The 27,593-nt window shown below is 35.9% G+C and overlaps 7 protein-coding genes and 2 pseudogenes across 11 annotated transcripts; 4 read left to right on the forward strand and 5 right to left on the reverse strand.

The window, feature by feature from the left end:
• Window positions 1-801: 801 nt before the first annotated feature.
• On the reverse strand, window positions 802-2,591 carry LOC104753059 (protein ROH1A pseudogene; annotated as a pseudogene). The gene has a single exon (XR_015583545.1). The product of XR_015583545.1 is annotated as a protein ROH1A pseudogene (transcript).
• Window positions 2,592-3,108: 517 nt separating this feature from the next.
• Window positions 3,109-7,121, forward strand: LOC104753060 (monodehydroascorbate reductase, chloroplastic/mitochondrial). The gene is made up of 17 exons (XM_010475336.3): window positions 3,109-3,359; window positions 3,476-3,659; window positions 3,773-3,872; window positions 3,964-4,041; window positions 4,257-4,328; window positions 4,484-4,602; window positions 4,703-4,787; window positions 4,904-4,993; window positions 5,155-5,256; window positions 5,368-5,457; window positions 5,588-5,668; window positions 5,799-5,870; window positions 5,951-6,045; window positions 6,141-6,229; window positions 6,309-6,371; window positions 6,487-6,527; window positions 6,763-7,121. The coding sequence occupies exons 1-17, from the start codon at window positions 3,350-3,352 to the stop codon at window positions 6,880-6,882; spliced, it is 1,491 nt and encodes a 496-aa protein (XP_010473638.1). The 5' UTR covers window positions 3,109-3,349; the 3' UTR covers window positions 6,883-7,121.
• A 1,756-nt stretch (window positions 7,122-8,877) lies between these two features.
• Window positions 8,878-12,254, forward strand: LOC104753062 (heavy metal-associated isoprenylated plant protein 15-like). 3 transcript variants are annotated; one of them, XM_010475338.3, is made up of 3 exons: window positions 8,878-9,001; window positions 9,107-9,182; window positions 9,356-9,790. In XM_010475338.3, exons 1-3 carry the CDS (start codon window positions 8,996-8,998, stop codon window positions 9,613-9,615), a joined length of 342 nt encoding a protein of 113 aa, XP_010473640.1. In that variant the 5' UTR covers window positions 8,878-8,995; the 3' UTR covers window positions 9,616-9,790. The 3 variants fall into 3 exon arrangements, with proteins under 3 accessions (XP_010473640.1, XP_087346060.1, XP_010473641.1); XM_010475339.3 differs by lacking the exons at window positions 8,878-9,001; window positions 9,107-9,182; window positions 9,356-9,790 and adding exons at window positions 10,731-10,967; window positions 11,070-11,145; window positions 11,792-12,254; XM_087489934.1 differs by lacking the exons at window positions 8,878-9,001; window positions 9,356-9,790 and adding an exon at window positions 11,792-12,213 and having other exon boundaries at window positions 9,101-9,182.
• Window positions 12,255-12,461: 207 nt separating this feature from the next.
• LOC104753063 (2-C-methyl-D-erythritol 2,4-cyclodiphosphate synthase, chloroplastic) lies at window positions 12,462-14,318 on the reverse strand. Its single transcript, XM_010475340.2, has 3 exons — window positions 13,717-14,318; window positions 13,501-13,631; window positions 12,462-12,829 (listed from the first exon to the last, which is right to left on the reverse strand). The coding sequence occupies exons 1-3, from the start codon at window positions 14,066-14,068 to the stop codon at window positions 12,596-12,598; spliced, it is 717 nt and encodes a 238-aa protein (XP_010473642.1). The 5' UTR covers window positions 14,069-14,318; the 3' UTR covers window positions 12,462-12,595.
• On the forward strand, window positions 14,246-17,054 carry LOC104753065 (G-patch domain-containing protein 1). The gene is made up of 10 exons (XM_010475342.3): window positions 14,246-14,507; window positions 14,603-14,687; window positions 15,022-15,098; window positions 15,196-15,232; window positions 15,328-15,485; window positions 15,695-15,791; window positions 15,872-16,032; window positions 16,128-16,409; window positions 16,508-16,630; window positions 16,779-17,054. The coding sequence occupies exons 1-10, from the start codon at window positions 14,430-14,432 to the stop codon at window positions 16,842-16,844; spliced, it is 1,164 nt and encodes a 387-aa protein (XP_010473644.1). The 5' UTR covers window positions 14,246-14,429; the 3' UTR covers window positions 16,845-17,054.
• Window positions 16,589-19,243, reverse strand: LOC104753064 (meiotic recombination protein SPO11-2). 2 transcript variants are annotated; one of them, XR_015583546.1, is made up of 12 exons: window positions 19,006-19,174; window positions 18,841-18,924; window positions 18,614-18,743; window positions 18,385-18,522; window positions 18,203-18,291; window positions 17,996-18,124; window positions 17,821-17,915; window positions 17,674-17,736; window positions 17,522-17,598; window positions 17,324-17,437; window positions 17,061-17,210; window positions 16,589-16,875 (listed from the first exon to the last, which is right to left on the reverse strand). XR_015583546.1 is itself a non-coding variant. In XM_010475341.2 (12 exons), exons 1-11 carry the CDS (start codon window positions 19,090-19,092, stop codon window positions 17,076-17,078), a joined length of 1,155 nt encoding a protein of 384 aa, XP_010473643.1. In that variant the 5' UTR covers window positions 19,093-19,243; the 3' UTR covers window positions 16,589-16,875; window positions 17,061-17,075. The 2 variants fall into 2 exon arrangements, 1 of the variants encoding a protein (XP_010473643.1); XM_010475341.2 differs by having other exon boundaries at window positions 17,324-17,451; window positions 19,006-19,243.
• Window positions 19,244-20,894: 1,651 nt separating this feature from the next.
• On the forward strand, window positions 20,895-22,090 carry LOC104753066 (putative WRKY transcription factor 56). The gene is made up of 2 exons (XM_010475343.2): window positions 20,895-21,421; window positions 21,760-22,090. Exons 1-2 carry the CDS (start codon window positions 21,027-21,029, stop codon window positions 21,944-21,946), a joined length of 582 nt encoding a protein of 193 aa, XP_010473645.1. The 5' UTR covers window positions 20,895-21,026; the 3' UTR covers window positions 21,947-22,090.
• A 2,760-nt stretch (window positions 22,091-24,850) lies between these two features.
• On the reverse strand, window positions 24,851-26,376 carry LOC104753068 (serpin-Z1-like). The gene is made up of 2 exons (XM_010475345.3): window positions 25,948-26,376; window positions 24,851-25,827 (listed from the first exon to the last, which is right to left on the reverse strand). Exons 1-2 carry the CDS (start codon window positions 26,338-26,340, stop codon window positions 25,105-25,107), a joined length of 1,116 nt encoding a protein of 371 aa, XP_010473647.1. The 5' UTR covers window positions 26,341-26,376; the 3' UTR covers window positions 24,851-25,104.
• A 455-nt stretch (window positions 26,377-26,831) lies between these two features.
• LOC109129605 (serpin-Z1 pseudogene) lies at window positions 26,832-27,592 on the reverse strand (annotated as a pseudogene).
• Between the last annotated feature and the right edge of the window lies 1 nt (window position 27,593).

Here is a 27,593-nt window from a genome sequence, read left to right on the forward strand (position 1 = left end):
TATATTTACAAAATATAGGTCGTCTAACTTAAAATAATTAGCAATATAAACAAAACAACGTGATCGTCGTGGTTTTGGCGGTAGCTTTTGGAGTTAATTATTTAGTGTTTTGAAACTTTCCGAGGACTTTTGTCTATTCACTACCGTACGTGATCTCAGAATCTTCGTATGGAACCTTTTTTTTTTTTTTTTGTTAAAGGATATTCAATATGGAACCTTTTTCTTCTTTCTTTATTTTCATAAATGCTAGCTTTGTTTTTATTTACTATATATATATATATGAATATTTACCGATATAAAATATATACGTACTGGTAAGAATCATATCTGGCATAAACTCTCTTAATTAGTTAAAAACCTAATGAACCTTAAAAGATATATCTATCTTCCTACAAGAAAAAGAGACATTGACAATATATCTATTCGTCTTTCAGGTGATAATAGACATTCAAAACATATATCATTTGTGGTTGCTATCACATGACACCTGAGTTTGATCCTTCAAATGAATATAATATAATTTAGCAAAAATAAATGAATAGTATTATATTAAGATATTTGTTCCTTTTTCATCCCCCTTTTTTGGTAATAATTCCCAAAGCTATCTTTGTTTTCCAATAAGCTCTGCATGAGAAAAAAGAAAAAAAACAAAAACAAAAAAGTTACATGTAGTAGTGTATTTTTGAAATGTTGAAAATGGAGACATGCAAGTTTATTTTAACCTTTCTAAAGAAGCAAAATGTAAGATGTGGGTTAAGAAAAGGAATGTATTTTGGATTCAATCTGAGTTTTCGAGGTTCCTTTGAAAAACTTATTTTCATATTTTGTTTTTGGATATCATTCATTATACATTGATTTAACAAAAAAAAAAAAAAAAGGAAAAAATATAAGAAAGAAGGGAAGACATATGACATTGGCCCGTCCAGAGTTCTAAAAAGCCCAATAATAAGTAGAAAAGCAACAATATAAGAAACCAAAAATATCCTATTAGCCCTCAAAGAATTACAAAACTTCGAAATTGATCCCCAATAATTCAAAACTTTTACACAACTGGCGCCGAAACTTTTCCGGCTTGCTCCAACACCTCCAAAATCTCCGCACGACTCCTCACGATCCTATGGAAAACTTCTCTGATCTGTTGCTGTAACGGCACAAGCTCCTCCTCCATTCTCCGGCATATCTCCGCCATCTCCGCCACTTGCCCCGCCGCAGATTCAGCAGCATCTTTCTCCGCCGGATAATGAAATCCATCGGCGAATTCAATCAACGAGTGACCAAGCTTCTCCATCCTCGTCATCTCCTCCATTAACCCAGCGGATCCTTTCTTCTCTTTCTTTTTCCACTCATCTCCGATCCTCTCATGGATTCCGATCAAACTCTGTGCCCAACTCAAATGTTTCGGCGGCACAGGTAAATGATTCGCTAATCCAGATCTCTCCTGACACGGAACCGCCGCCGTTAACACCCACATTACGAACACCATCACCGTGCTCATTATAAACATCGGTTGCGGCAATCCCGCCGCTTCGTTACCACGCGGCGGCGTTAGATTCGCCGTCATCGCGTGGATCTGCTTCGCCGCCGACCAATTTCTCCCGACCGCCCACGACGAAGATTTTAGCTGACCAATCGTCGCTCCTCCTTTACTCGCCGCCGATGATCCACCGCTACGACGACCGAACGACCACGATCTCTCCGTCATCTTGTTCCCTCCGCCGCCGCCACCGCCTCCGCCGCTGGCATTCTCTTTATCCTCGAGACTCAACGCGACGACGAGATTCGCCAACGCGCGTTTCGCTCTTCTCACGTTACCGTCACCTAACGGACGTTGCTCCAAAGCCGTTACAGCGATCTCAGCTAATCGCTGGTAATGTCTAACGGAATCGATTCCGTTAACAACGGCGGTACAAATATCAAGCGCTTTAATCGACCGGTCTAACATTTCAGGAACTAACCGGTCAAAAGGCGGTTTAGAAATCTGTGTTGGGTCACGGCCCATTAAGAGAATCGCTTTGAATTCAGCTTCGCAACAGAGGAAAACATCCATGAGCTTACGAAGCCAGGTCACGGACATAATCTGCTCCGTGGCGGCTACGGGAGCAACGGTGTTCGTTTCATCGGACGCTGGAAGTTGATGAGGAGGAGGAGTAGGAGAGAGAAGATCGGTGAAGCGATCGGCGATGTGTTTTTGGAAAAGCTCGAGATCTTCTTGTTCTTGTTCGTTGTTGACGTCAACGAACTGGTTGCGACGGATACTGATCCGGCCAAGGAACGAGCCTTGATTATCTTGTGCAGGTCTCATGATTTTGTTTTTGAGGAAGAAGAAGAAGATTGGGAAGGTTTTGGAAATGGAGAGTTTATATACGGAGACTAAATAAATTTGTGGTGCGCATGTCTTGTCGGAGAGCTTGAGACCCGTTCTTCGTGCGCAGTTATCTCCTTTTTTTTGTTTCCATTTTTGTCCTTTGTCGCGTTATTGTAATATTAGCAGAGTACGTGAGTCGTGACATTAAATGTTGAAACAAAAGTATATATTTAAAATTATTTTATGTTCACAACAAGAGCTGGTGTTTCGAGAACTCGACCCTTACGGCAAAGACCGTTCATGAGTGTGTTGAACGCTATGAGATTGGGTGTGCATCCCGCTTCAGCCATCTGATCAAACAAAACTAGGGCTTCGGAGATCCTATCTTCTAGACATAACCCGTGGAGCAGTGTGTTAAACGTAACAACATCGGGCTGGAAACCAAGTTTGGTGATCTTCTCGAACGTAGTTAGAGCAAAGGACAACTTATGACAGTCGCAGAAACATTTTATCAGAATAGTGAAGCTGTAGACATTAAATGGAATCCTGCGCAATTCCATCTTCTGATAGAGAGAAATCGCAACATCGGGACGATTCATTCTCACTACCAAACCTATTACTTTATTGAAATCGATTACCGAATAGATGGAACGAAACCTATTACTTTACTCACTACACAACTTTGCCAAATCAGTGGCAGAAACAATCAATTCTGTATAAAAATCAAAACTAAAGTTCAGAATATTTGATGAGGGTTTTTTAACCAGTCTAACTACTGAAATTTCGAGTCAAATTTATTTGTTGGTGGTTACAGTTTTACAAATAAGGACAAATGATTTTTTTTTTTTTTTTAAAAGCAACAAGACAAGTCAGCTCCATTCCATTCTTCACTAATCACTACCCATCTTTTACAATAATCATCTCTCTCTCTCTCTCTCTTTTCACAACTAGTCAGTCTCTCATTGCCCTTTAGCTTTGTTCTAGAGCCAAACACTACTACAGAGAGACTTGATTCAATAATTAAATCTGGTTCTTATTAAACTAATGTCTCCAGGTCCCCTTCTTATCTCCTCTCTCTCTCTATCTCTCTCACTCACACCATCTTCGATCCCTTATTCAAAACCCTAGATCGACGAATCTTATCTCTCTCTCTCTCTATTGTTGTTACAGTTCGTAGAGTCATGGCGTTAGCAGCATCCACCACGTTGCCAACCAAGTCCGGATTATCTCTTTGGTGTCCTTCTTCTCCGTCTCTCGCTCGTCGATTTCCCGCTCGTTTCTCTCCGATCGGGGGTTCTAGAATCGCTTCTTCCAGAGGACTCGTCACTGCTTCCTTCGCTAACGAGAATCGCGAGTTAGTTTTATTATTATTATTATTACATGACTCTTCCCCAATTTTTGCGATAGATGGAAATTTTTGTATATCCGGAATGAGTTTTTGACTTTTTTTGTTTGTTTGTTTGTTAGGTTTGTGATTGTTGGTGGAGGGAATGCTGCGGGTTATGCTGCTCGGACTTTTGTTGAAAATGGTATGGCTGATGGTCGCCTTTGCATTGTGACTAAAGAGGTGATTCAATTCGATCCCTGAGTGTGTTTTCTAAATCAGTATCGCTTTTTGTTGGATTTGTTGTGGTTGTTTATGTTGGTGTTGTTGTTAGGCGTACGCACCTTATGAGAGACCGGCGTTGACGAAAGCTTACTTGTTCCCTCCAGAGAAGAAGCCAGCTCGTTTACCTGTAAGCTTTGCCTACTTTAATGTTTGGTTTGATCAATGTGAGTGGTTCTATTAAGTTGCTATTGGTCTTAATTTTAGACACACGAAACTTTTTTAGATTGGGTTCTGGTAGATTGTGTAAAGTTAGGAGTGTTTTATTAATTGGAAGATTCGTATGGTTTTAGCTTTGCGGTTAGTGTGATCTGTTTTTATTGAGGGTGGATAATAAATATGCAGGGCTTTCATACTTGTGTTGGAGGTGGTGGAGAAAGGCAGACACCAGACTGGTATAAGGAGAAAGGAATTGAGGTAATTCTTCTGATTGATAGATAGTTTTGTTTTTAAAAAATATATATGGATGAAAGTGAAGTGTCTTTATTTCGATTATTAGTCCAGCTCGGAATGATACATCAGTGAATTTGTGATCTTCTCCTGTGTCTTATTGATGCACTGTGTTTGAACAGGTAATATATGAAGATCCAGTGACGGGAGCTGATTTTGGAAAGCAAACCCTCACAACAGACACAGGGAAGCAGTTGAAATATGGATCCCTAATTATCGCTACAGGGTGTACAGCCTCAAGGTGAGTGAAAGTCGCATTGCAATGTATTGATAAACACAACATCGAAGAAACTAGGCCTTCTCAACCATGTCTACTAATACTACTGAATTTTGTCTGGCAGGTTCCCAGATAAAATTGGTGGGAACTTGCCAGGGGTTCACTATATTCGGGAGGTTGCAGATGCTGATTCGCTAATATCATCTCTGGTAAGCTAAGGGCATTCTTACCAGTTATGTCATCTTAATGCAATGTTTTACTATGTGTCCTTAGGAAACTTTTAAATTCCCTTGGTGACAAAATAACCTTCCAATATATGATACAGGGAAAGGCAAAGAAAGTTGTCATTGTCGGTGGTGGCTACATTGGCATGGAGGTTGCTGCAGCAGCTGTTGCGTGGAATCTAGATACAACGGTTATTATCCTTTTGACTTCAATCTTTAAATTGTGCTAGTAATGAAGCATAGTTTTAGTCATTCGCTGAGTAAAACAAAATTCCTTGAAACGTTCATATAATTTGCAAAACAGACGAACTAATTTAGAGCTGCTTTTGGGCTTCCCCTGTTGGAACAATAGATTGTATTCCCTGAAGATCAGCTTTTGCAAAGACTGTTCACTCCATCACTTGCTCAGAAATATGAAGAACTATACCGTCAAAATGGCGTTAAGTTTGTCAAGGTAAGATATCAACCCACGTCACTGCCTTAGACTGAAGCCTTTGCTTTCCTGCGAACCTAAGAATTTCAAGAACACAGTGAGTAAACTTAGGTTTCTCTTTCTTTTGAACAGGGCGCTTCGATAAATAACTTAGAAGCAGGTTCAGATGGGCGTGTATCAGCTGTTAAGCTTGCTGATGGGTCTACAATTGAGGCAGACACGGTATAGTTGTAGCTTAGCTTCACTTTTTTCTTTCTCGAATGATGCAACTTCAACAACTTTGATCAAATGGAAACTGTGAAGGTCAATATAATGCTCACTTTTGTACGACCTGTGTATCATTACTTTACAGGTTGTAATCGGAATTGGAGCTAAGCCTGCTATAGGCCCCTTTGAAACTTTGGCCATGAACAAATCTGTTGGAGGAATTCAGGTATTGTTATCACAAAGCATCTGGATTTAGTTTCCAATATTAGTCGGTTTTAAAGTTAGAACGTCACAAGAAACTACATCAGTATGTTCTTACAATCAAAAGTTTTATAAGAGCTCATCTTCAACCACAGGTCGATGGCTTGTTCAGGACAAGTACCCCTGGAATTTTTGCTATTGGAGATGTCGCAGCCTTCCCTTTGAAGGTACTTTGCTGCCAGAGAAAACATGTTAAGCCACTAATCTCGTGACCTGTAAACTCATCATGTTATTGTCTGATGAACAGATATATGATCGAATGACTCGTGTTGAACATGTTGATCATGCCCGCCGCTCTGCACAACACTGTGTGAAATCGCTGCTCACAGCACACACTGACATGTAAGCTTCTTCAACCTGGCATAATCTGCAGACTTTCCGTGTATCTCTCAACAGATCTTCACCTATTAGTTCCTGTCTTGCGAAAAACGTTGCAGGTATGATTATCTTCCATATTTCTACTCAAGAGTATTCGAGTATGAAGGCAGCCCAAGAAAAGTTTGGTGGCAGTTTTTCGGGGATAATGGTAAATCTCGTTAGTACACATTCCAGTTACTCAAAACAATATTTCCAGTGTATCTAAACAACTGATTCATAATGGCCAGTGGGAGAAACAGTTGAGGTTGGGAACTTTGACCCAAAAATCGCTACCTTCTGGATTGATTCTGGTAAGCCATAGCTTCTACTTTCTTTTTTTCTCACTACAGTTCCTACTCTTGAACCTTGCACAAACACACAGCTTAGCAATTAACTAACTTTGATGAGTAATAATTGCATCAACAGGTAGGCTGAAAGGTGTTCTTGTAGAAAGCGGATCTCCTGAGGTAAAAGTCTTTCTTAGAATCTCCCTCATTAACATTCTAAATTAGCCAATCTTTAGAACATCATATGCTTCGTTAGATCTATGAGACTAAAATTAGAATATTTTGATAAGATTTGTTTAAAAACTAGACCTTTGCAATTACAATCAGAATGGGTTTTGTTTTCATGTATATATGAAAATGAAATTGGATTTTAATTGCTTCAATTGTTGTGTATATCTCTTAATTCTCAAAACAGGAGTTCCAGCTTCTCCCAAAGCTAGCAAGAAGCCAACCTATTGTCGATAAGGCAAAGCTCGCCAGCGCATCTTCAGTGGAAGAAGCCCTCGAAATTGCTCAAGCCGCTCTACAGAGTTAGAGAGACAAACTTCATGGAGTTGTTTTTTTTTTAGCTTTTGGGATTCAGAGAAACCAAACCAACATCTTTTATTACTCTCGGTGAGAGTATTCATCTTTCCATTGGAAAAATGATTTTATAGAGAGTACTACTGTTGTCAATAATCTCCACGAATAAAGCCTTTTTTTTTTTTTAAGATAATCACATTTTGCTCTTTAGAGAGCTTTGTCTCTAATAAAATTCATATGGGAGTCGTGACATAGAGATCGTTTTGTCATATGATCGATCTATGGGTTTCATGGATCATTAAAATTATTTCATGTAATTTCTAGTATCGAATATCGATCCTTGTAGTTGGTTAAAATCTATGGATTGGCAAGATCTTCAGCCAAAATGTGGAAAAGCGTTGTGATTTTTGCTTTTGTGCTGTGATACATAATAATAAGCCATTTTATAGTGACCTTTCACAAACTCATTTTAAACTTTTCTAAATAAAAATTGTTTAGAATTATAATACAAGAGACTATATTTTTTTATCTTATTATAAAGGATGAATTAGTGCACTAGCCAAAATTGAAAATCTATTTAAGAATATAGTATACTAATTCAAAAAATTAGGTGGTGACCGGAGGTGATGACCGGTGATGGTAGCCGGTGGTGGTAGCCGGCGGTAGTGGCGAGAGGTGATAGTAGAGAGTGGTGGTAAATAGTAGTAATAGAGAGATAATCTTGTAATTATTATATAAAATATATACTATATCACTTTTTAATGGTTAGTATAGCTATTCAATGAATTATAATTTTTTTTTGGGTTATAGGATGATATTCCCCTACTATAAAACACCCTCGTTTTTTTAGTTTAAACGCCTAACATTTTGGTTAGAAAAAGGGCTTTTGCGAGTTTTCTTGTTCTTGACTTCTCGTGTTAGTGTTTAATGGAGGAGAAGGGTTAGGACTTAGGATAATGCAAACAAACGTGAAACGTGTTATGTAGGTTAAACACCAATGAAAGAACTTACCACTTAAGAAAAAGGCATTAACTTTAACAAACAGAAGGTTGAAATGGTATAATACTTTTGTCACAAATTGAGCAATTGAGATTGTATATTCACTAAATAGACGGAAACGATTAATAATCGACCGTCACACATCATCAGCACTTTAGCTTAGAGCTTGTTGAGTAATAATACACATAACAAAAAGTGAAAGCTGAAAATTCCACACGCATTTACATGAGATTGGGTACAATCGTGTTCTTGTACATCTAGAAAATGTTAAATATATATAGCAGATTTTTCTTTTTGGTAAATTATATTTATAGCAGAATTGTTATTATGTTTACTTTGTTTGCTTATTTACATTCTTTTCTGTGATACATGAGCTATTTAACACACACTGTATACTTTTCTACATATCATGTAACTACCAAGCCACCAAGGACGACCACAACTCGATTATGACCGTATAAACTCTTCTCTAACTCGTTTTAAACTTTAATGTGACATAGTTCTTGGTGGGATTAATAGGAGGCGCCATTGTTTATTTTTATTTTTGGAACAACCTCGGTTTTGTGGCTTAAAGGTGTTAAAGAAAAAATGACTTTTCAGAGTTTTTATCTTTCTTGTTTCTTCTGTGTATGATAGGTGAAATATTGCAAAATGCAAACAAACGTGTAATGTTGGTTAAGCTAAAACCCAATTTATGCCAATAAAAGAAAAAGACGTTGAAGCACTCTTTCACAAACTACAAAATTTGAGATGGTATTATATATACTTTAAAAATAATAATAGAAAGGATTAGTAATTATCGACCGTCATACTTATACACACAAACAAGGAAACAAAAGAAAGAAAGTGAAATATGAAAAGCCATACGCACTTATCGTGAGTGAACTCGACGTTCGTTTGTTTCAACTGAAGAAAGAAACCATTCTTATGTTTTTGGTGTAGGCGCGTGTGATATCTTACCACACCTTTCCTTTTATAGAACTATCGCTTGTTTTTGTTTTCTCCAAATACATTCTTGTTGCTTTGATTTTTTGGTATATGATGCATCCAGTTGTTAGCATTTTTGGAATAAACCATCGACATTTACAATTACTTTTCCCATCTTCTTCTGCTCTGTTTTCTTAAAAATGATGGTAGTTTTTAATGGTTTTTTAAAAAATAACAGCTTTTTAAATCTATATACAGTTTTGAGTCTTTTTAATCAATTAATGGTGTTAATTCTCATGCAATTTATGCAGAAAATGATTGTGGAGATGGGTGTTTATAACCATAAATCCAATGAGAAAATCATGAAGAGTGTTGTTGGCTTTCCCGGTAATTGAATATATCACATCAAATTATAAACTATTTTTTATTTGTTTCTTAATTAAGCGTTTTTAAGAAAGATAAACAAACATTTAAGCGTCTTTAAGAATGAGGAGTATGCTTTTTTCCTGCAAATCAAGAATAAGAAAACTCATTTTAAAGATTTGATATTTTGTTTATAGGGTATCCCATGCCTTATGTGGATTTGAAAGAAGGGACACTAATCGTGATTGGAGATGGTGATCCTGTGCAGATCGTTGCCAAACTCAGAAAGAAATGGGGAAAAGCCAATTTGACATTATTTGTACCTTGTGAGATTAGAGAAGTGAGGGAACGTGAAGCTCTGTTAAGATCTAACATCGAAATTTGTGATCGTCATGTTCCTACTCCTCATTATGATCATATGGTCAATGATCACAAGCTAGGTTGTGTCATTTGCTAGAGTTGCAAGAAAAAAAGAAAGACAGACATAAAGGTAATTTAACTATTTGGATTTGCTGGAATAATAAGTTTATCTTGATTACTGTCTAAAGACAATTATACTGATGAATGAGGATGAATTAAAGTTGAACGTGGATACTTTTATTTCACCTTGATTTTAGCTGTGTTCGCTTGAGTAATTGTTTGCTCTTGAGTCTTGAATCAATTCACTAATTTATGCCATCTTTTAAAGTAATTACAAAAAAAAAACAAATAAATTTGTGAGTAACTGATCAGTGATCACTGTCCTACTCTTAAATAAGATGTTGAATTTTTTTTTTGGTGGAATTTAAAATATTATACACATACAAAGACAAATATAACATAAGCCAAAAAGACAAATACATTTGGAGCTATGATATTAGAGATGTGTTTGGTTAGCCATATTTCTGAAATAAGAATCGGCGCGTGGGATCAACTAATGATGATGTGGTAACGTCACAAACTTTGACTACCATGTGAAGTTTTCTTGATAAGTTAATCTTTTTTTTGTCAACCTAAATAAGTTAAACTTGAAGACCAAAACTCTTTTGGGGAATTTTCATGTGACGGGAAAACGAATTCAAGAAACTACAAATTATCCTTTAAAAATGATTTCATAAGTGGGTTTGATATGCTTTTTGCCGATCTTCGTAGTTGATCTCTTTTATCAGGATTCAATCATCGGTGGGTGGGTGCTTGCCACACCAAAAATTCTGTTGTGTTTTTTTTTTAGTCACATAAATTAAACTTTTATGTGACCTACAGCACAAGAAACCATCTTATACAACTCAAACTATTGATTGGTAAATATGACTATATATATATTCCAAACCTCTATTAGGGTATTTTTCATGTTCTATTTCTTGTTGTTTATTGGAAGAAGAAGTACAAATTGCAAACACAAATTTGGATGTTAGAAACGATCAATGATCAACGGACCACATCATGCATGGGACCATTAAAGAAGAACTGTGCCAAAGGAACCACAGAAGTAAAAAAATAAGTAGAGAGATGAAAAAATCCCACAAGCCATTTCTCACGACTGAGCTCCACGCTCTTGTCTTTATACTCAAGAATACATTTTGTAAATCACGCAAACCACTCTGATTGTTTTTGTAAAATACATAAGGAGAGTGTGAAAATTCCTAATATAGTGTTCCCCTGTTTATTTATTTTTTTTCCTTTTTCTGAACCCATTTAATGTGGGATATAAAGCAGCGACTTGCTTAGGTTTTGGGATTAAAAGAAAAACATCAACTTTTTACTGTTCTCATCTTCTTCTCTGTTCTACCCACAAGTCTCATAGAGTCAGTCTGACCATAAAAGATGAAGGTAATGTTTTTGTTTTGTTTTGAAGAACTAAAAAAAATGACTTTTATTCTAGTAGACTTGTTGGATTGTTTTTGGTTAATGGTACTGGTTCTTTCTCTACAGAAAATGGTGGTGACGATCTGTGTGTACGATGAGGGATCAAGGGAGAAAGTGATGCGTACTGTTGCTAGCTGTTCAGGTAATTGTTACATCACCATGCAACAATCTTTCTCTGATTCTTGCTTTGTTCATGAGTTTTAGAGACAACGCTTTTGTTTGATTACATGAATTCCTTAAAACTGAGACTTTTGTATTGTTCTTGTTGAAAAGACAAAGCCTTTTCATTAGACAGACTCTCTGTTTTTGAGTTTCGTTATGGTTTTGTTTTATTTTATTTGAAACCCTCAAAGGTTGATTCTTGAGTTTTTTTTTTAGTGAAAAGCCAAAAGCTTTTGATTTTAACATTCTCTCTGTTCTTGAGATTATTTGTGGGTTTTGAATTTAAACCTGATTTTTTTGTATTAATCACGAGTTTTTAATCAAAAAAAAAAAGCAAAGCTTTATGATTACTCACATTCACTGTTCTTGAGATTCTTGAAACCCTCAAAAAATTGATTTTTTTCTTCTGTTTATGAGACTTTATTGGAAAAAGGTTAAAGCTTTTGATTACATATACACTATGTCTTTGAGATTCTTCATGGATATGATCTGATCCCTCAAAAAATGATTTTGATTTGTGTCTCGTTCAAGGATTTTTTATTGAAAACCAAAGTTTTTTTTTTAATTACACATTCACTCTCTTGTTTTGGATTTCTAAGTCCAAATCTTTACATATTATTTTTCAGGAATTACTGCTATAACCATTGATCCGATGGAAGGAAAATTAACTGTGATCGGGAAGCTTGATGAGATGCAGATTCTCAAAAAACTCAAACGGAGATGGCATAGTGCAAAAATGGTGAGTTTTGGCCCGTTCGATGCAAAGAAAGAAGCAGAAGCAGCTGCAGCGGCGGAGAAGAAGAAGAAGGAAGAGAGTGAACGTGAACGTGAAAGAATGGAAGCTCTATACCGGCCTATTTGTCCTATTCACCATCATCACAGCACTATCGTGTATGATCATGATCACCACGGCTGTATAATCTCCTAAGGGTTTAGGGAAAGAAAACAAAAGGGAAAATGGTGATTTTAGTTGTGTTAACTTAAGGATTCATACCTACCTTCTACGTCTACATTTTAAAGTTGTGTTAACTTAAGGATTCATAGTTAACTTCTGTGTCTACTTCACATTAACAAGTTTTTATTACAAAACCATCGATGTCTGATAAGCAAAGCAACAACACAACACAGTATCATAAATTTCTTGTGGTGAATGTCTGAAGATGAAAATGACAGACTAAGAAAATTGCGTCACAAGGAACTTGCAGTCAAGACACAGTTTCCAGTTTTATTCAAATTTGACCAAAACAACTAGGAGTCACAATGAATGATCATCATCGAAATATGATAAGACTTATCTTTGCTTCTAGGACATGATTAATAAGCCTCTAAAGGGTGATACTCTTTAAGTGTAAATTTACAATCAAAAGTTTGTTTTTTTTTTCTTACAAGATGAGACTTAGAAAAAGATGATACAGAGCTAATTTTTACTTTTATTTCTTCATGAGGAGAATGACAGTGTGAGCTGCAATGCTTCTGTTTTCTCCGAGGCTATCAACTTTCTCGTGGGTTTTGGCTTTGAGGTTTACAACAGAAGGATCAGCTCCAAGAAGCTTGGACAGATTAGTTCGGATTGTCTCCTTGTGAGGACTTATCTTTGGTCTCTGTAGAATCAATGTCGCGTCTAGGTTGCCAATCTCGTAACCTGCCTCATCCATGAGTCTCACCTGAAACACAAATATACAAGCAAAACCTTGTTTCAAGTTCATTGAATCACACTCTTCATACCGACATGAATCTGACAATTCTTCTGTTATTAACTATCATATTACAAGTGATCATCATTTAAAGTTTAAAACTTGATTAACACTAGCTTTCATACAACACATTCACAGTCAACAACGGTTTCGAACTTAACAAACACATCACAGTAACTCTGACCCCATAATCTAAAAGGCCGGACAAGAAAGAAACTCAATAGCATCAACCTTGGATACCCATTATTAACATCAATCATGTATGTTGCCTCCAGGGAAATGTAACAATACAAGACTTGTTCTATAATTCCTTATCCCAAGATACAGGGTACTTTAATCTAAAGCCGAGTTATGCCAAAAGCCTTTGCACTATAAAACTGATGAATGCAAATGCAAGAGCGATAAAGTTCTACACAGCATTGTTCAGTGATCACAACAAATTGAAGAACCTATTTGATCTCCACATCTCTTCTTCTACTTTCTATAGATAAAAATTAATGTACTCAAACTCAAAGAGGGTTCATCAACTGAGTAAATACCATAAACCTATGGATCTAGCTTCAGTTCTGAATGATTCTATAGACTACAACTTTAACACAAAAAATTGAACATCTCAAAGGTAAGCTAAGAAGAAAGCTTACAGCTTCTTTGATGAAGACAGATGAAGCAGCACCTTTCCATTTAGGATCTGAATCAGGGAAGATCTGACCTATATCAGGAAGCCCTAAGGCTCCCAAAATCGCATCCACTACACAATGAAGCAACACATCGCCTGCACCAACAAGTTCAAATCAAAAACTTAATTTTTTTTTTTATCCCAATTTCAAAAGATTCAAATAAGAATAATCCACAATTACCATCGGAGTGAGCTTCGCAGCCTCTATCATGAGGAATATCAATCCCGCCGATGATCAGAGGGTAACCTGGCTCTAACCGATGCAGATCGAAACCGTGACCGACTCGAAACGGAAGCGTTTTGGTTGATTTCTTCGAAGTCGCCGGTTCATCATTGACGCCGACGGCGGAAGAAGCCGAGATTGAAGGACGACATGATAACGAGAGAGACTTCTCCGGTCTACGAAAACAGATCTTCCTCGCCGAGAGAAGAAGTGGCGTTTTGGTAATTTGAGAATGAAACAAAGATGAAGAAGAAGAAGAAGAAGAAGACAGTAGAAGAAGCTGAGTAGAAGAAGAAGTAGCCATAGCCATTCTCTTCTCCGATTTGAAGTCAATCTGCAAATTTTTAATTTGTTGTCTTTATTTATTTTATTTATTTTTTTTCTTTATTTAAAATGTCATAAATGTTTGTTGTGGGCTTTTATTGGGCTTTTGTTTACTATAGCCCATATTAAATCTGATTAACTCTTGACCGTCGACCAGCAGGTTACATCTCCACTGCAGTTTACTAAAGGCCGCGTCGTAGAGAATTACTCCTCATTACTTCTTCTGCTTTAGGTCTTCACCTTCGGTTTTCCCTAAACTCCCTCGCCCACTCTTCTCTTCCGCACCGCTTTTTTAAAAACGGCGACGCATTGTCTTTAATCGATCGCCGGGTAAATTAGAAGAGAAGATGGCGGCGCCGGAGGCTCCGGTTAAGTATGTCGGAATCTGTAAGGAATCCGCCGCTTTCCGGCTCATGAAATCGATGGTGAGTAAAATTCGTTCTGTGATGATTTTAATGTGTGTGTGTGTAGAGATTTTGATAAAGACCTAATTTGTTTTGGATTGGTGGTTTTGTTTTAGGGTTGGGAAGAAGGAGAAGGGCTTGGTAAAGATAAGCAAGGCATCAAAGGTTATGTGAGAGTTAAGAACAAACAAGATACTTCTGGTTAGTTTCTTCTGCGTCTTCTTAATGGAGATTAGAGATTTTAATTTCTTTGCTTTGGTGATTGTGAAGCTGTGGAATTTAGATTAGAGGAAACTTAAATAACGCTTCGTTGCACAATTACCCAATAAAAACACTAATTTCTGCTTTTTGGGAGGAAATGTGTGTGTACTTAGTTTAGTTTAGCTAATAGGTGTATGTAATTTGGTGAATGTGAAGTTGTGGCTCTCTAAGATAGAGCTACTTTATCCTTATACCCAATATTTTCTGTTTTTGGGGGATGCATCTGCGTCTATAGTTTATGTTATAGGACTGAAAATTTGAAATGTTGGAGCAGGTGTTGGTGTTGATAAGCCAAATCCATGGGCATTCGATACAACTCAGTTCGATAACATTCTCAAGAAATTGAAAGTGGTAATGGTTGTGTACATCTTTGTTTTTTTAACTAATCACTTTGAAAAAAGTTGGAAGCGGGTTTTAGTATTTATTTTGTTTTGTTTGTTATTTGCAGCAAGCAGCACCTACCAAGACTGGCAAGGATGATGATGGTAAAACTACTTCTTAGTAACTTGTGTGTTTTCTTGATTATGGAAGTAGTTTGTTTAATTAGCGTAATATTTTTTGTTTCTGTGGCATATGATAGGTTCGGATGACGAAGATGAAAGTGTAGATGGTGCCAAATCTGAGCCTGCCAAGTTGAAGATTGTTGCTAAAGCCACTCGTCCACAAGGAAGGTATAAACGTAGAGAGAAAGGGAAGCTTGTCAATTCTTACTCATCTAAAGATCTTGAAGGAATACTGGTAAGCTTGCTATCAAATCATTTCTATATTACTTTTATCCGTTCATACCATGATTCATGTCTATTAGCATTACTCATAGTCTCATAACTTCTACATATTGTTATTTTTGCATAATTTCAGGATTTTCTCTGCTATGACTATTATGTAAAGAAATTGCGTTCGGAAAATAAGACTCTTAACTTATGCTAAATTATTTAATTGTTTTGTAGGTTAAGCGAACTGAAGAGCCTTCTACTGCGGTTTGTGACATAGCCGATACTATGGAGATTGAAATTATATCTGAGGATAAAAATGCTACTGTTAAAGGTGATAGCTTGTACCCAAATCTTGAATTGGTGTGACTTTTTCATTGAGCTGATAATGTATGGATCTTTTGGGCTGAACAGAAGAGAAAATTGAAGAACCTTCTTCGGACTGGTGGGGAAATAAATTCGGGTTTGTCTCAGGCGGTCTTCTTGGGGCCAAGTCAGGGAAAAAAAAGTTAAAGGCTAGCGAGAGAAAAATGTTTAGTGAGAATGATCAAGAGAATCTTTACAACATGGTTCAGGTATGTTTGTTTGTCTCTGTACACTCTTCTGTCCAAGCTGTTTGTGGAATAGAGGTTGGCATCTAACATCTTGATGCCGTGAAAATGTCATGTAGGATAAAGCTACGGCTGGAAAACAAGGACTGGGTATCAAAGACCGGCCAAAGAAAATAGCCGGTGTTCGTTACGAAGGGAAGAAAACATCTTTTGATAACAGTGATGATGATGATGATGATGACGAAGAAGAAGAAGAAGAAGATGAAGAAGAAGAAGAGAGTGAAGAAGATGAGGACAAAGTCTCTGTTATCGAAAAATCTCTTCCTGTGAAAAGGAAGCACGATGAAATTGTTGAACCCAAATTCAAGTTAAAGAACCTCTGCAAGCAGATTCTTAAAAAGGTTGTTGTCAATTTACTTTAAACAGTCATTGTAAACTTCTATAACATCCCAGTATCCCACTCATGACTTATATGTATATGTGCAAAAACATTTGTCAGGATGCTGGTGGTGGTGGATCAATGAAGCTCAAACAGCTAAAATCTCTGATCGATGAACAAGCACCATCAGTTCTCTCAAAGTTCTCGTCAAGAAAAGATGCTATTGCTTACTTGAAACTTAAGGTAAATACAAATCTTAGCTTATCTTATGCCAAATCCTCTTATAAATTTGTTGGATGTGGGAGAGATTAAAGAAATGTGATCTTTGAGTTATTAAACGAAGCCAGTTTTGTATGTTCACTAATGTTGTACTAACATTTTTTTGTGGCAGCTGGAGCGAAGTGGGAAGTTTGTTGTGGAGGGAAAGAAGATTAGTCTTGTATCAAGCAAGAAGTGAGCACATTTTTGGGTTGAAATTATCATTATACCTGCATAGGAGAGTGGAGATTAGGACAAATTTTGTTACTCAATCATCACGATGCCATATGTAAACAAAGATTATCCCTTCAGTTTGGAAATTTTGATTTGTTTGTAATCTATTAATACATTCTATGGGCATTAAACTCGACACTACTAATAAATTACTCTATCTCTTATATTTAGAAAATCTTACATGTTGTTTGAAGTGTTATATGTATTTGCCCTGCACGATCTTTGTAGCTATATATTTACCGAGATAATCATAACCATGACAATACAGAGCTTCAATTTCGGCTCTTTTACCAGTTTGAACCATCAGTGACAACTCGTCTCTGTAGTTATCCTGGTCAGAAAGTAAATATCAGAATCAATTGTGGTATAAATGATTATACATTCGTTGCATCCACTTGAACATTATTACTACTGATCTCTGGTTATAATGATCAGTTAGTTTACCTGCAAGATTTTGGAGGACAATAAGCTTTTAGCAATCTGTGAGTCCTTCGGCTTTAAGGGAACCAAAGACTCTTCCGGTATCAGATTCAGATCATCTCCTCGGAGCCCAATCCACTTCACATTGCAAGCTAAAGAGGATGCACAAACTATCATTACAGAGACTTGGAGATATATTTGGTGTAACAGGTAAGTCTTTACCGTATCTGTATGCTTCAAGACCCATCCCTATGCTTCCAAACTTGAAGGTGCATAGTATAGCTAACCCAGCTGGATTCCTGACCTCTCATATATGAACTTATGAGCACCAAAGTATTATACAAACAAAGAGGAGGACGTTTATTTATGCTTACCAATCTACTAGAGCAAGAATTGGCAGATCAGGGAATGTTGTGCTCATCCGATGAACGAAAAACCTAAAAGATTCAACTTCCAAGCTACTCAATATCAATGACTATAAATTGCAAGCATGGTTTCGTAACAAAGTTAAGAGTTTCGACCTTGTGGCAATATCCGGATACCCTTTCGCAGTGATGAACACGCAAGGAATGTGATTGAACACACGATCTTCCACAAGCCGATGAAATATCGCATGCTAAAAACAGATTCTGGGAGTGAGTTATGAGCAATTATGGTATCTTTCTTACATATGCTTTGATTGGATGAAGAAGAGACCTTTTCCACAATAATGATATACCGAGCATCACTTCTCATGATGGTGTTGTCTAGCAAATTCAAGTCTCCGGTTATAGCAAAACCTGAAGAACCACAAGCCGAACAATCTACAGCTTCCTTACCTGGTTCCTGATAAGAAATGGTCTGAGATCACAAGGATTCATCGAAAAACCAACAAAGAGCAACAGGATTGACTACATTACTCACTTGTAAAAATAACCTTCCGGCAACAAGACCTCTACTAGAAGCCATAATCCCAAGACTGTATCTACTGCAACGTAGAAGTGCTACCACATCTGTTAAACCAGCAAAGCAGGAAACAAAATCAAAACCCAAAAAAACTCTTCAACCCAAATGAAAAGAAGCATAACGTGTGACTTTAGATTGACCTTGTACAGTTCTGTTAACTTCAATCTGAGATGAAAAGTAATCAGGTGAATCACAAAGCAACTTATAGAAGAGCTCTCTTTGTGTCACTCGTTTCTCTTGAAGCAGAATCTGAAAGCACATTTCCATAACTTTCCACACTGTGTTTTCAATAAAATCACAACCATTACTTACACTCATACCATTTCAAATCAAAGATTCAGATGAAGAGAGATTAAGCAATTAATTTACCACGAACAAAAGCTTTAGCTGTTTTAGCATTCGTCAGTGAAGTCTTAGTAAACGAAGTAGAGAGGAATATATATGAAACATCTGTGAGTACGCCTTGGTTTATACAGCTATTGCTTCTCTTCCTATTGATCTGTTCTTCCCCCAAACACACAAAAACCCCAGAAAATCTCAGATTCCGACAAAGTTATAACGCGAGTTCTAAGAAACTTTGATTTAAGTAGTAGTACCAGGGAGAGATCGGAGATGGCTGGATCTGGAGAATTCAAAATTCGGAGGAGATTGAGTACAGAGACTTCGATTCTAGCACGAGCCTGTAACAGCAAACGAGCTTCGATTTCAATCAGAAACACACGAGAGGAAGAATTAGATTGAGTGATTCGATAAAAACTTACTTCGTGAGGAAGAAGGATATCAGCGTAAGAGAGGTGTTGATCGGAGAAGAACTTCATCGATGAGATCCCTCCTGAAGATTCCTCCATTTCCAGATTTTTATTTTCCGATTCCAATTTTTTTTTTTTTTTTGAAATTTGATTTGAATTTGATTGAGGGTCAGGGAGAGAGAGAGAGAGAGAGAGAGAGAGAGAGAGAGAGGCGCGCTATAAGTTTCAGGATTTTAGATTTGTACTGTATGTCGTTTCAAGTATAATAAAACGGCATGCAGTTCATGAATCTTTCTACAGAACTTCAGAATTCATCTCTCATGATTTTCAAAAAAGAATTCATCTCTCATGCTGTGGATCCGATTAGTAAATTAATATAGTATAAGTTATTATATAGTTATATGAAGTATGAGAAGCTTCCACGTGCATGGATATATGAGTGTTTGCATTTTGTTAATTATGGTGATCCTATTTGGGTTTATTCGACCGGTCAAAGCAAAGAGATCATTCTTAACAACCACAACCACACTAATTTTGCTTTAAGTTCGGTTATCCGTATTTAATGCCCAACATTTTAAGCGACTTCATGATTTCTACAAGTTTCATAGGATAAAATCAATAGTTAAAATTAAATTGTACTAATTTTTTTTTTACTAATTAAATTGACCATTATATAATCATTTGAATATATTCTTTTAACTCGCGTACTCGGTGGAATTTAGTACTAGATCAATAATTATATACAAATTAACCACAATGTTGCATGGTGAACGTATCGTTGGCAAAATGGAACTTGTAATGTCCTAACTAATGCGTATAATTCTAATGGTACTAGTTCATTATCGAGCATTACAAAAAAAAAAAAAAAAAAACATATCTACTCTCATTCATAGAGAACATGCATGGACGATACATACAAATGTAATTTAAATTAATCTGAATTTTAGCTTAATAATATTTTCAATCCAACCAGACGTCCATTTAAGAGCATACTTATTGCACATACTACCACTTGGGGTGTCAAAAAAAATAATTAATAATATTTTAATTAAATTAAATTATTTTATTATTTTTTAATTTATACAACCAATCATATGAAAACATGTGGCAGATTCAGTGTCTATAAGAATCTGGGCAGAGACACTAGTGTCTCTTCTCTCCATCTTTTTGTCATTTTTTTATTTTATTTTTTGTTCTCATCCTTGGTCGAGTATGTGTAATAATCTTGCTCTAAGGTACGTTCAGAGTTTGCATACCAGTACGACGTCATCATATATACAAGTATGGGTTTGGCATACTATATTTAACCACACGTATGAAATGAAAATAAAATAAAAAGTAATTAATAATATTATTTCACCTGTTACAGGGAAATTTATAAGCTAAATTAAGCCTTTACCAAACATTCCCTTTGTCATTGGGAAAACATCAACAAGAGCTTTGACCATAAATATAATTTGATTTCAAGTGATCGATTTATATGAGACATGGCATATCGATAGTCTTTGGCATGAAGTTAAAATTTTAATCAATCATCAATTGTTTCCCGTAACATTAGTTTATCGATATGAACAAACTATCCTCAAATGTATAAGACCATTCATATATACAGTCTCTATCAATATATATTACTTTAATTCTAATATAAATATATATTATTTACAGTTCAAAATATAGATTTAAGTAAAATTAAATGGTATAGAACATGCATTTTATATATACAGTATGTTTTAATATATTATTCTATAAAAATATATAGATCCAAAAACGTTGTAAAGGAGAAAAAGAGATATATAGCTAGGAAAAGGAGGAGAGACCAAGGCAGTTGAACAAAAAAGTTAGGTGAATATAGTTGGCCTCATAAATTATACCCTTTTACTCATTCTTCCTCTTTCCTCCCTACAAATATCCTTATAACCTTTTCTCTCCTCTTCTCCCTCTTCCTATTATGCAAATTAACATATATTTACATATACGTAGTCATCAAAGAGGGAGAGAGCGAGAGATCTAGATAGTGAAAAGTTTCCTAATCAATGGAAGGGGTTCACAACACAAACCCGATGTTAACCCTAGAAGAAGGCGAAAACAGCAATCCTTTTCCTTCCTTTGATGAAAAAACCTTGATGATGATGGCTCCTTCGTTAATGTTTACCGGCGATGCAGGTCCATCTTCTTCTTCTTGTTCTCCAGCAAGTTTCCATCTATCTGCTCAGCCGGAGAACCGTCAGGGAGGTGGAGGAGATATGGGAGGATTAGTGAGTAATGATAGCGATCATAGTAATAAGCATTGCAATAAAGGAAAAGGAAAGAGATCTCCGGCAATGCAGAGGATAGCGTTTCATACGAGGAGTGATGACGATGTTCTTGATGATGGTTATCGTTGGCGAAAGTACGGTCAGAAATCTGTAAAGAACAATGCTCATCCCAGGTTCTTCTTTTACTAATTTATTACATTTATTAGTGTGTTTAAAAATATATTATGACATCGTTATATAAAGTAGATATCGGTATTGACCTAAACTTACATATATACACATGCGTACTCTATTGGTCACGTGTTTATATATTAGTTGGGAACATTAGTTTAACAACCTAAACGATCGAAGTCATCATTTTGAGTTAGTCCGGTTGCAATACGTTATTGCTTGTGTCTTGGAATTTAGAGCGTTCATTTCGTATTGTTTATATAAACATGATCCCTGAATTATATGTAACCAAAAATATTCTTTGATTACTCATTTGAATTTATAAAAATAATTTTTGCAGGAGCTACTACAGATGCACGTACCACACATGCAACGTGAAGAAACAAGTGCAGAGATTGGCAAAAGATCCAAACGTTGTTGTAACAACCTACGAAGGTGTTCATAACCATCCTTGTGAGAAGCTCATGGAGACTCTTAGTCCTCTCCTTAGGCAACTTCAGTTCCTCTCCAGAGTTTCTGATCTGTGATTTGAATGTTAACTAGTGGTGTAATCATTTAATTATGCTTTAATCGCTCTATTGAGCCCTCATCTCCCAAGAGATAAAATGTATAGAAAAAATTTGAGATCATAGATGTTTATATTTATTCCGATGATTTGTGTTTGCTTTTGATTTGTGTCTAATTGTCTCCTTGTTGTGAATTGATTGTTTAGTTTTAGCCTTTTAGGTGAACGATCATATTTAGACATTTACTGGACCATTTTTAAATTTAGAAAATGTTTGGCGTCATTGTGTGAATTTCAAAACATTTTTTTTAAAAGCATGATGTTAAAATCAATATTATTATAAACTATATGATTTTTTTTTCTGTAGTATAATATTTAATTATTTATAAATTCAATCATATTTGTTTATATATTCTATTAATAATTTATATTATATATTATTTCTACTATATTTATAATGGGGCCTACAATTAGTTGTTATCTCTACTAAACTTAAGTATTAGCAAGGTTTAAGTAATTATAATAGATAGTTTCTCACCACTCCTTGGGAAGTTGTCGATGTGGGATTGTAAAAATCCCTCCTTAATTACCAACGAAAAAATAAAATATTTATTGACAAATAGAAAATAAGTACTTATTTTAATTCATTAATTCTTTCTTTAGTTTTTTATTGACAATAAATAAATAAGTTTTTATTGAAAATTAAATGATGATGTAAAACAATTTACATAATTGACTTCTAATTCTCCCTAGTGTAAATTATCATCAGTTTTTACTGATGTGTATCATATTAAAAAGTGAATTTATTAAAAATTGATACATTCATCAATTATCTAAATGATGTGAATATATAATTTATATCATTTTTTAAAAAAGTGATACAAACGAATAAATGTTAAATCAATTTTATTTAATTGATGTCAAATTAGTTAATTAAAACATCACTTAAATAACTGATGCAAAATCAAATTTACTTGTTTCATTTTAAAATAACTAATTTAAAACAACATTACTTAATTTTGTGATATAATTTAAGTGATACAATACACTCATTTTTTTTGTAGTGTATGGATCATCTACTCAGCGATATGAATCGTTTCTTCTTCTTCTTAAGATTTGTCTTCTTGGCTGCGAGAAGCAAGTCCTTAATCTTCTAATTGTATATCTCCGACACTGAAACTTGCAACTTGTACTTCCAGCCTTGTGCACCCAAAGACTCACTGGTTTCAAAAGAGTTGTTCAAGAGATCGAGAGAGCTGTCCTTTTTGTCGTGGCCTTTCCATCATTGTGTAGGTTTTGCCTGACCCCATTTGACCATATGCGAATATACAAACCTTTAGTTACATACAAATGAATCAGTCAAAGTAGTGTTGTGACAAGAGCTATCAGTGGAGAAGCACATTTTCTATATACAAAATAAGCAAAACAAGGAAGAAAGTATTCATGATATGCATTATTAGGGGAACAACAAATGTTTTAGTGATAGCAACATCTGGACCTAATGTATCACCTTCTTAGAAATATTGAATTCACTCTCGCTGCAAAACTAGGAAAGATGAGCAATCTATTGTACAAATTTGGTCGAGATTAGCAAAAGATCCAAACGTTGTTGTAACAACCTACGAAGGTGTTCATAACCATCCTTGTGAGAAGCTCATGGAGACTCTTAGTCCTCTCCTTAGGCAACTTCAGTTCCTCTCCAGAGATGAGCAATCGATCTGTGATTTGAATGTTAACTAGTTGGTGTAATTATTTAATTATGCTTTAATCGCTCTATCGAGCCCTCATCTTTCAAGAGATAAATGTATAGAACAAAATTGAGATTATAGATACTTATGTTTATTCCAATGATTTGTGTCTAATTTTCTCCTTGTTGTAAATTGATTGTTTAGTTTTAGCCTTTTAGGTGAACGATCATATATATTTAGACATTTACTGGACCATTTTTAAATTTAGAAAATGTTTGGCGTCATTGTGTGAATGTCAAAACATTTTTTTTTTTTTTTTTGTGTTTGACAGGGCTGATCTGACCAAAACATTTCCCGCTAAAACTATAAAAGTGAACGGTCAAGTAAAAGCTGTTAAAAGTAATACACATGCTTCATTTAGACCGGTCCAACTATGTAATTAAAGAGCTAAATATTTAACAAATATGATATCATTTGCTAAATCACTATGACATTACCGCATGTCCAATAGATAGAAGAAGTAAGGCTACTTTTGTGACATTAACAAGTCTTCCACATACCCATTTCTTAGTTACGTTTATTGACTCCAAAAATATATGGTCTATTCTTCTATAGCGATGTAAAGTTTGAAGCCATTCGGTTGAGGATTCTTCGGTAAGTCTGGTAGGTATATTGAGTATTTGAGTTTGATATCTTCTCTATCTTCCTCTGATTTGTTTGGTTGGTTAACAGAAACAGAGGCTACTTTTGTGGTACTATACCTTCTTTTAGTTCTTTCTATCAGATGAATAGTAGATTCCATAGATAGAGAGTCAAATTAAAGAATCTTATCAAACGAAGAAAACTGTTTTCACTGACTAACAAGTAAAATATGTAGGCAAACATCGACGTAAGGACCTACCAAGGTGATCACTATCATCCTTTTGAGAAGCTTATGGAGACTTTTAGTCCTCTCCTTAGGTAACTTCAGTTTCTAGCTAGCCAGAGTTTCTGATGTGTACATTAAATGTTATTTAGTGGTGATATACTTAATTATATACAGTATTGTTTAATCACTCCATTGAACCCCTTGCATCTCCCAAAAGAGATAAATGTATAGAACAAAACTGAGATCATAGATGCTTTATGTTTATTGAGAATTGAGATGAATAACTTTGTGCTTTGACTTCAATTACAAATATATCAGAACATGTATGAGGGGGAAAAGTATAGTGTGAGAAACATTTAGATCGGTTTGATTTGGTGACAATCCGGTTTATTTTCTAAGACGGTTATGAGTAACAGAGTAAAATTTAAAACTGAAGAAACAACTAAACATATGATTGAGACTCAAACTATAAGAATAAAATACTCAAACTACAACTCATCATTAACGAATAAAAAAAGTGATCCGGTCTTAACCAAATCTAAACATAGGATTCAAGTCGAATAAACTTTTTCCTATCGAACTATATAACCAGCCACCTTAGACTCAAGGTTTTAACTCCGGAGTCTAAGAAGATTTAGAAGGATCAAAGATCTGACCAACAAACAAAGGGGTTCCTGTTTTGTCTTCTCTAATCATGAAAAGAAATGGATGATCAGCAACAAAATCTATCCTCTTCACCAAAGCACATCCAAAGATTCCAACAACAGCAATTGCAGTAACAGCTTCAGCACCTTCTTCATCAATCTCAACACAAGCTTTCTGGTACACTTCCACCCTATCCAATCCTAATATATTGAAAACCTTTAAAGCCGAGAATCCGAATTCGATCTTAAACTTTGGGATTCTGAATTCACCAACAACAGCTTTTTGAGTCGGGATATGACTATCCAAGAAACCAAGACTTGACGCCATTCTCTCCACAAGATTATCCAAACCATCTTTCTCATCAGGGAGATACAAGTACATAGAGAAACTTCCACTGGTATCACCAAGGCCTTGTTGAAATGGGAGCTTAAGGACCTTGAAACCATCATAAGCCTTTATGTATTGGTCCTTATGGCTGCTCATGAAAGGCACAGAAACTGAGGTCCCATCGAGAAGGTGAAAGTCTTGGTCTTTCGTCATTGATTTGTGGAATTTATCTTCCCAAGCTCCCTTGAAGTACAATGCGTTTCCATAAATCCAGATGGTTTCGTCTGTAACGGCTGCTCGAGGAAGAAGATCTTTAATGAAACCATTGGTGTAATGTAAAGCCCATGCATTCACCTCCATACGCAACTCTTCAGCCTTAAAAAAAAAAACAAATTTATCATTAAGAACCAAAAGCTATATGCCTATATCAATACTAGACTAGTTTCATAATAAGTCAAAAACAGAGCAAACAGGGGACTATAGTTTATAGAGTACCTTTGTTTTGAAATCCACTGAAGCCAAAACAGCTTTGAAAAAGTTGTAGAAGAGATTATTCGTAGATGGATCTATATATAATGATTGGTCGATCCAGGCGCCATTCACAACTTTGACCGTTGGGCCGCCTATATGACTACCGTCAGCGAAGACGAAGGTAGCAATGACGCTGAAGACAGAGTTAAGCTCATCGATGGAAGAAGATCTGAGGAAGGAGAGGATTTTATCGGCAATCACAGAACTGCCGGGACCAGAAGCCATCATGGTGAACGCTGCGTTGATTGACGCCGGCGAGAAAACGCTGTTAGAGTGTTTGGCTACAGTAGAGAAGAGATGCCATGAAAGGAACATGGCGACTTCGTTTTGCTTCTTCATAGCTTCTCTCACGTCCATGGCTGACTTTGACCTTGCTGCGAAAGAGATAAAGAGAGATATGCAACTCCGTGACTCAGAAGTCATAACTTACGTGTGTATTTATAGTAGAAGTTTCAACTTCACAATGACGCTACTCTTTGAAAGCTTCAATATTACGCTACTTTTAAAAATAAAAATAGAACAAAGTAACGCTACATTTTATTTATTTGCTTAAAATGTCGTCAAAATAACGCTACATTGTTTTTTTTTGTTTTGTCGAATTAATTATGGAAAATATTGTTATTAAAGTATTATTGTTATTTCGGGTATTTTTCTCAATTATTAATCGAAATAATTAAACCCAACGAACATAATGGAATGGAAAAATCTTTAGATATCAATGAAAGTTTACTAACAGAGCTAGCGAGAACCAACTCCATCAATTTCGGTTTTTAACTGAACTATAGTTTCACAGAACCTGTGAACTTTGCCAAAACCATAAAACAAAAACTCAGTTAACTAATCCACCATTCGACCAAACCATAACGCGGTTAATAATCAATCATCTGAGTCCGAATTAGACTAATTTCGAAGGGTCGAAGAGCTGACCAACGAACAGAACGGTCCCTGTTTTGTCTTCTCGAATAAGGAAAAGAAATGGATGATCAGCCACAAAATCCATCTTAGGAGGCTCCTCCATATCAAGAGCACAACCGTCCTCCTCCATATCAGCAGTTGCGGCCGCAGCTACAGCACCTTTTTCATCAATCTCGACGCAAGCTTTACGGTACATTGACATTGAACGCAGTCCAAGACCAAGTAGATTCAAAACGCGATTAACAGCAAAACCAAATTCCATCTTAAACTTTGGAATTCTAACTTCCTCAAGCTCAACTCTGTAACTCGGAATGTGACTATCCAAGAATCCAGGTGTAGATGCCATTTTATCCAAGAGATCACCCAATCCATCTTTCTTGTCCGGAAGATAGAAATACATTGAGAATTTGTGATTGGTATCATCACTGCCTCGTTGGTAAGGGAGCCTGAGGACCTTGAAACCGTCATAAGCTCTTACGTGTTGGTCCTTATAGCTGGTCATGAATGGGACAGATACTGATGTGCCATTCACAAGGTGAAAGTTTTTGTTTTTTGTATTGCACTTTCTGAATGGTCTTTTCCAAGCACCCTTGAAACACAATGCATTTGCGTAAATCTTGTCGGTTTCGCTGGTGACGGATCCAGGTGGAAGAAGATTCTTGATGAGATTATTGGTGTGATATGCAGCCCATGAG

Source organism: Camelina sativa, chromosome 16 (genome assembly GCF_030686135.1).
Source record: "Camelina sativa cultivar CO46 ecotype springtype chromosome 16, ASM3068613v1".
Classification (NCBI taxonomy): domain Eukaryota; kingdom Viridiplantae; phylum Streptophyta; class Magnoliopsida; order Brassicales; family Brassicaceae; genus Camelina; species Camelina sativa.

Coding starts and splice junctions, on each gene's coding strand:
- LOC104753060 (XM_010475336.3), top strand. Junction 4,042..4,256: donor AGAAGCCAGCTCGTTTACCT/GTAAGCTTTGCC, acceptor ATAAATATGCAG/GGCTTTCATACTTGTGTTGG. Junction 4,603..4,702: donor ACAGGGTGTACAGCCTCAAG/GTGAGTGAAAGT, acceptor TTTGTCTGGCAG/GTTCCCAGATAAAATTGGTG.
- LOC104753062 (XM_087489934.1), top strand. CDS start 9,101: ATGCAGAAAATGATTGTGGAGATGGGTGTTTATAACCATAAATCCAAT. Junction 9,183..11,791: donor GAGTGTTGTTGGCTTTCCCG/GTAATTGAATAT, acceptor ATTATTTTTCAG/GAATTACTGCTATAACCATT.
- LOC104753063 (XM_010475340.2), bottom strand. CDS start 14,068: ATGGCTATGGCTACTTCTTCTTCTACTCAGCTTCTTCTACTGTCTTCT. Junction 13,632..13,716: donor CTGCGAAGCTCACTCCGATG/GTAATTGTGGAT, acceptor TTGTTGGTGCAG/GCGATGTGTTGCTTCATTGT. Junction 12,830..13,500: donor CTGTCTTCATCAAAGAAGCT/GTAAGCTTTCTT, acceptor TTTGTGTTTCAG/GTGAGACTCATGGATGAGGC.
- LOC104753065 (XM_010475342.3), top strand. CDS start 14,430: ATGGCGGCGCCGGAGGCTCCGGTTAAGTATGTCGGAATCTGTAAGGAA. Junction 14,508..14,602: donor TCCGGCTCATGAAATCGATG/GTGAGTAAAATT, acceptor GTTTTGTTTTAG/GGTTGGGAAGAAGGAGAAGG. Junction 14,688..15,021: donor GAACAAACAAGATACTTCTG/GTTAGTTTCTTC, acceptor ATGTTGGAGCAG/GTGTTGGTGTTGATAAGCCA.
- LOC104753064 (XM_010475341.2), bottom strand. CDS start 19,092: ATGGAGGAATCTTCAGGAGGGATCTCATCGATGAAGTTCTTCTCCGAT. Junction 18,125..18,202: donor CCGGAAGGTTATTTTTACAA/GTGAGTAATGTA, acceptor ATTTCTTATCAG/GAACCAGGTAAGGAAGCTGT. Junction 17,916..17,995: donor ATATCATTATTGTGGAAAAG/GTCTCTTCTTCA, acceptor ATCTGTTTTTAG/CATGCGATATTTCATCGGCT.
- LOC104753066 (XM_010475343.2), top strand. CDS start 21,027: ATGGAAGGGGTTCACAACACAAACCCGATGTTAACCCTAGAAGAAGGC. Junction 21,422..21,759: donor AAGAACAATGCTCATCCCAG/GTTCTTCTTTTA, acceptor TAATTTTTGCAG/GAGCTACTACAGATGCACGT.
- LOC104753068 (XM_010475345.3), bottom strand. CDS start 26,340: ATGGACGTGAGAGAAGCTATGAAGAAGCAAAACGAAGTCGCCATGTTC. Junction 25,828..25,947: donor CAGTGGATTTCAAAACAAAG/GTACTCTATAAA, acceptor TTTTTTTTTAAG/GCTGAAGAGTTGCGTATGGA.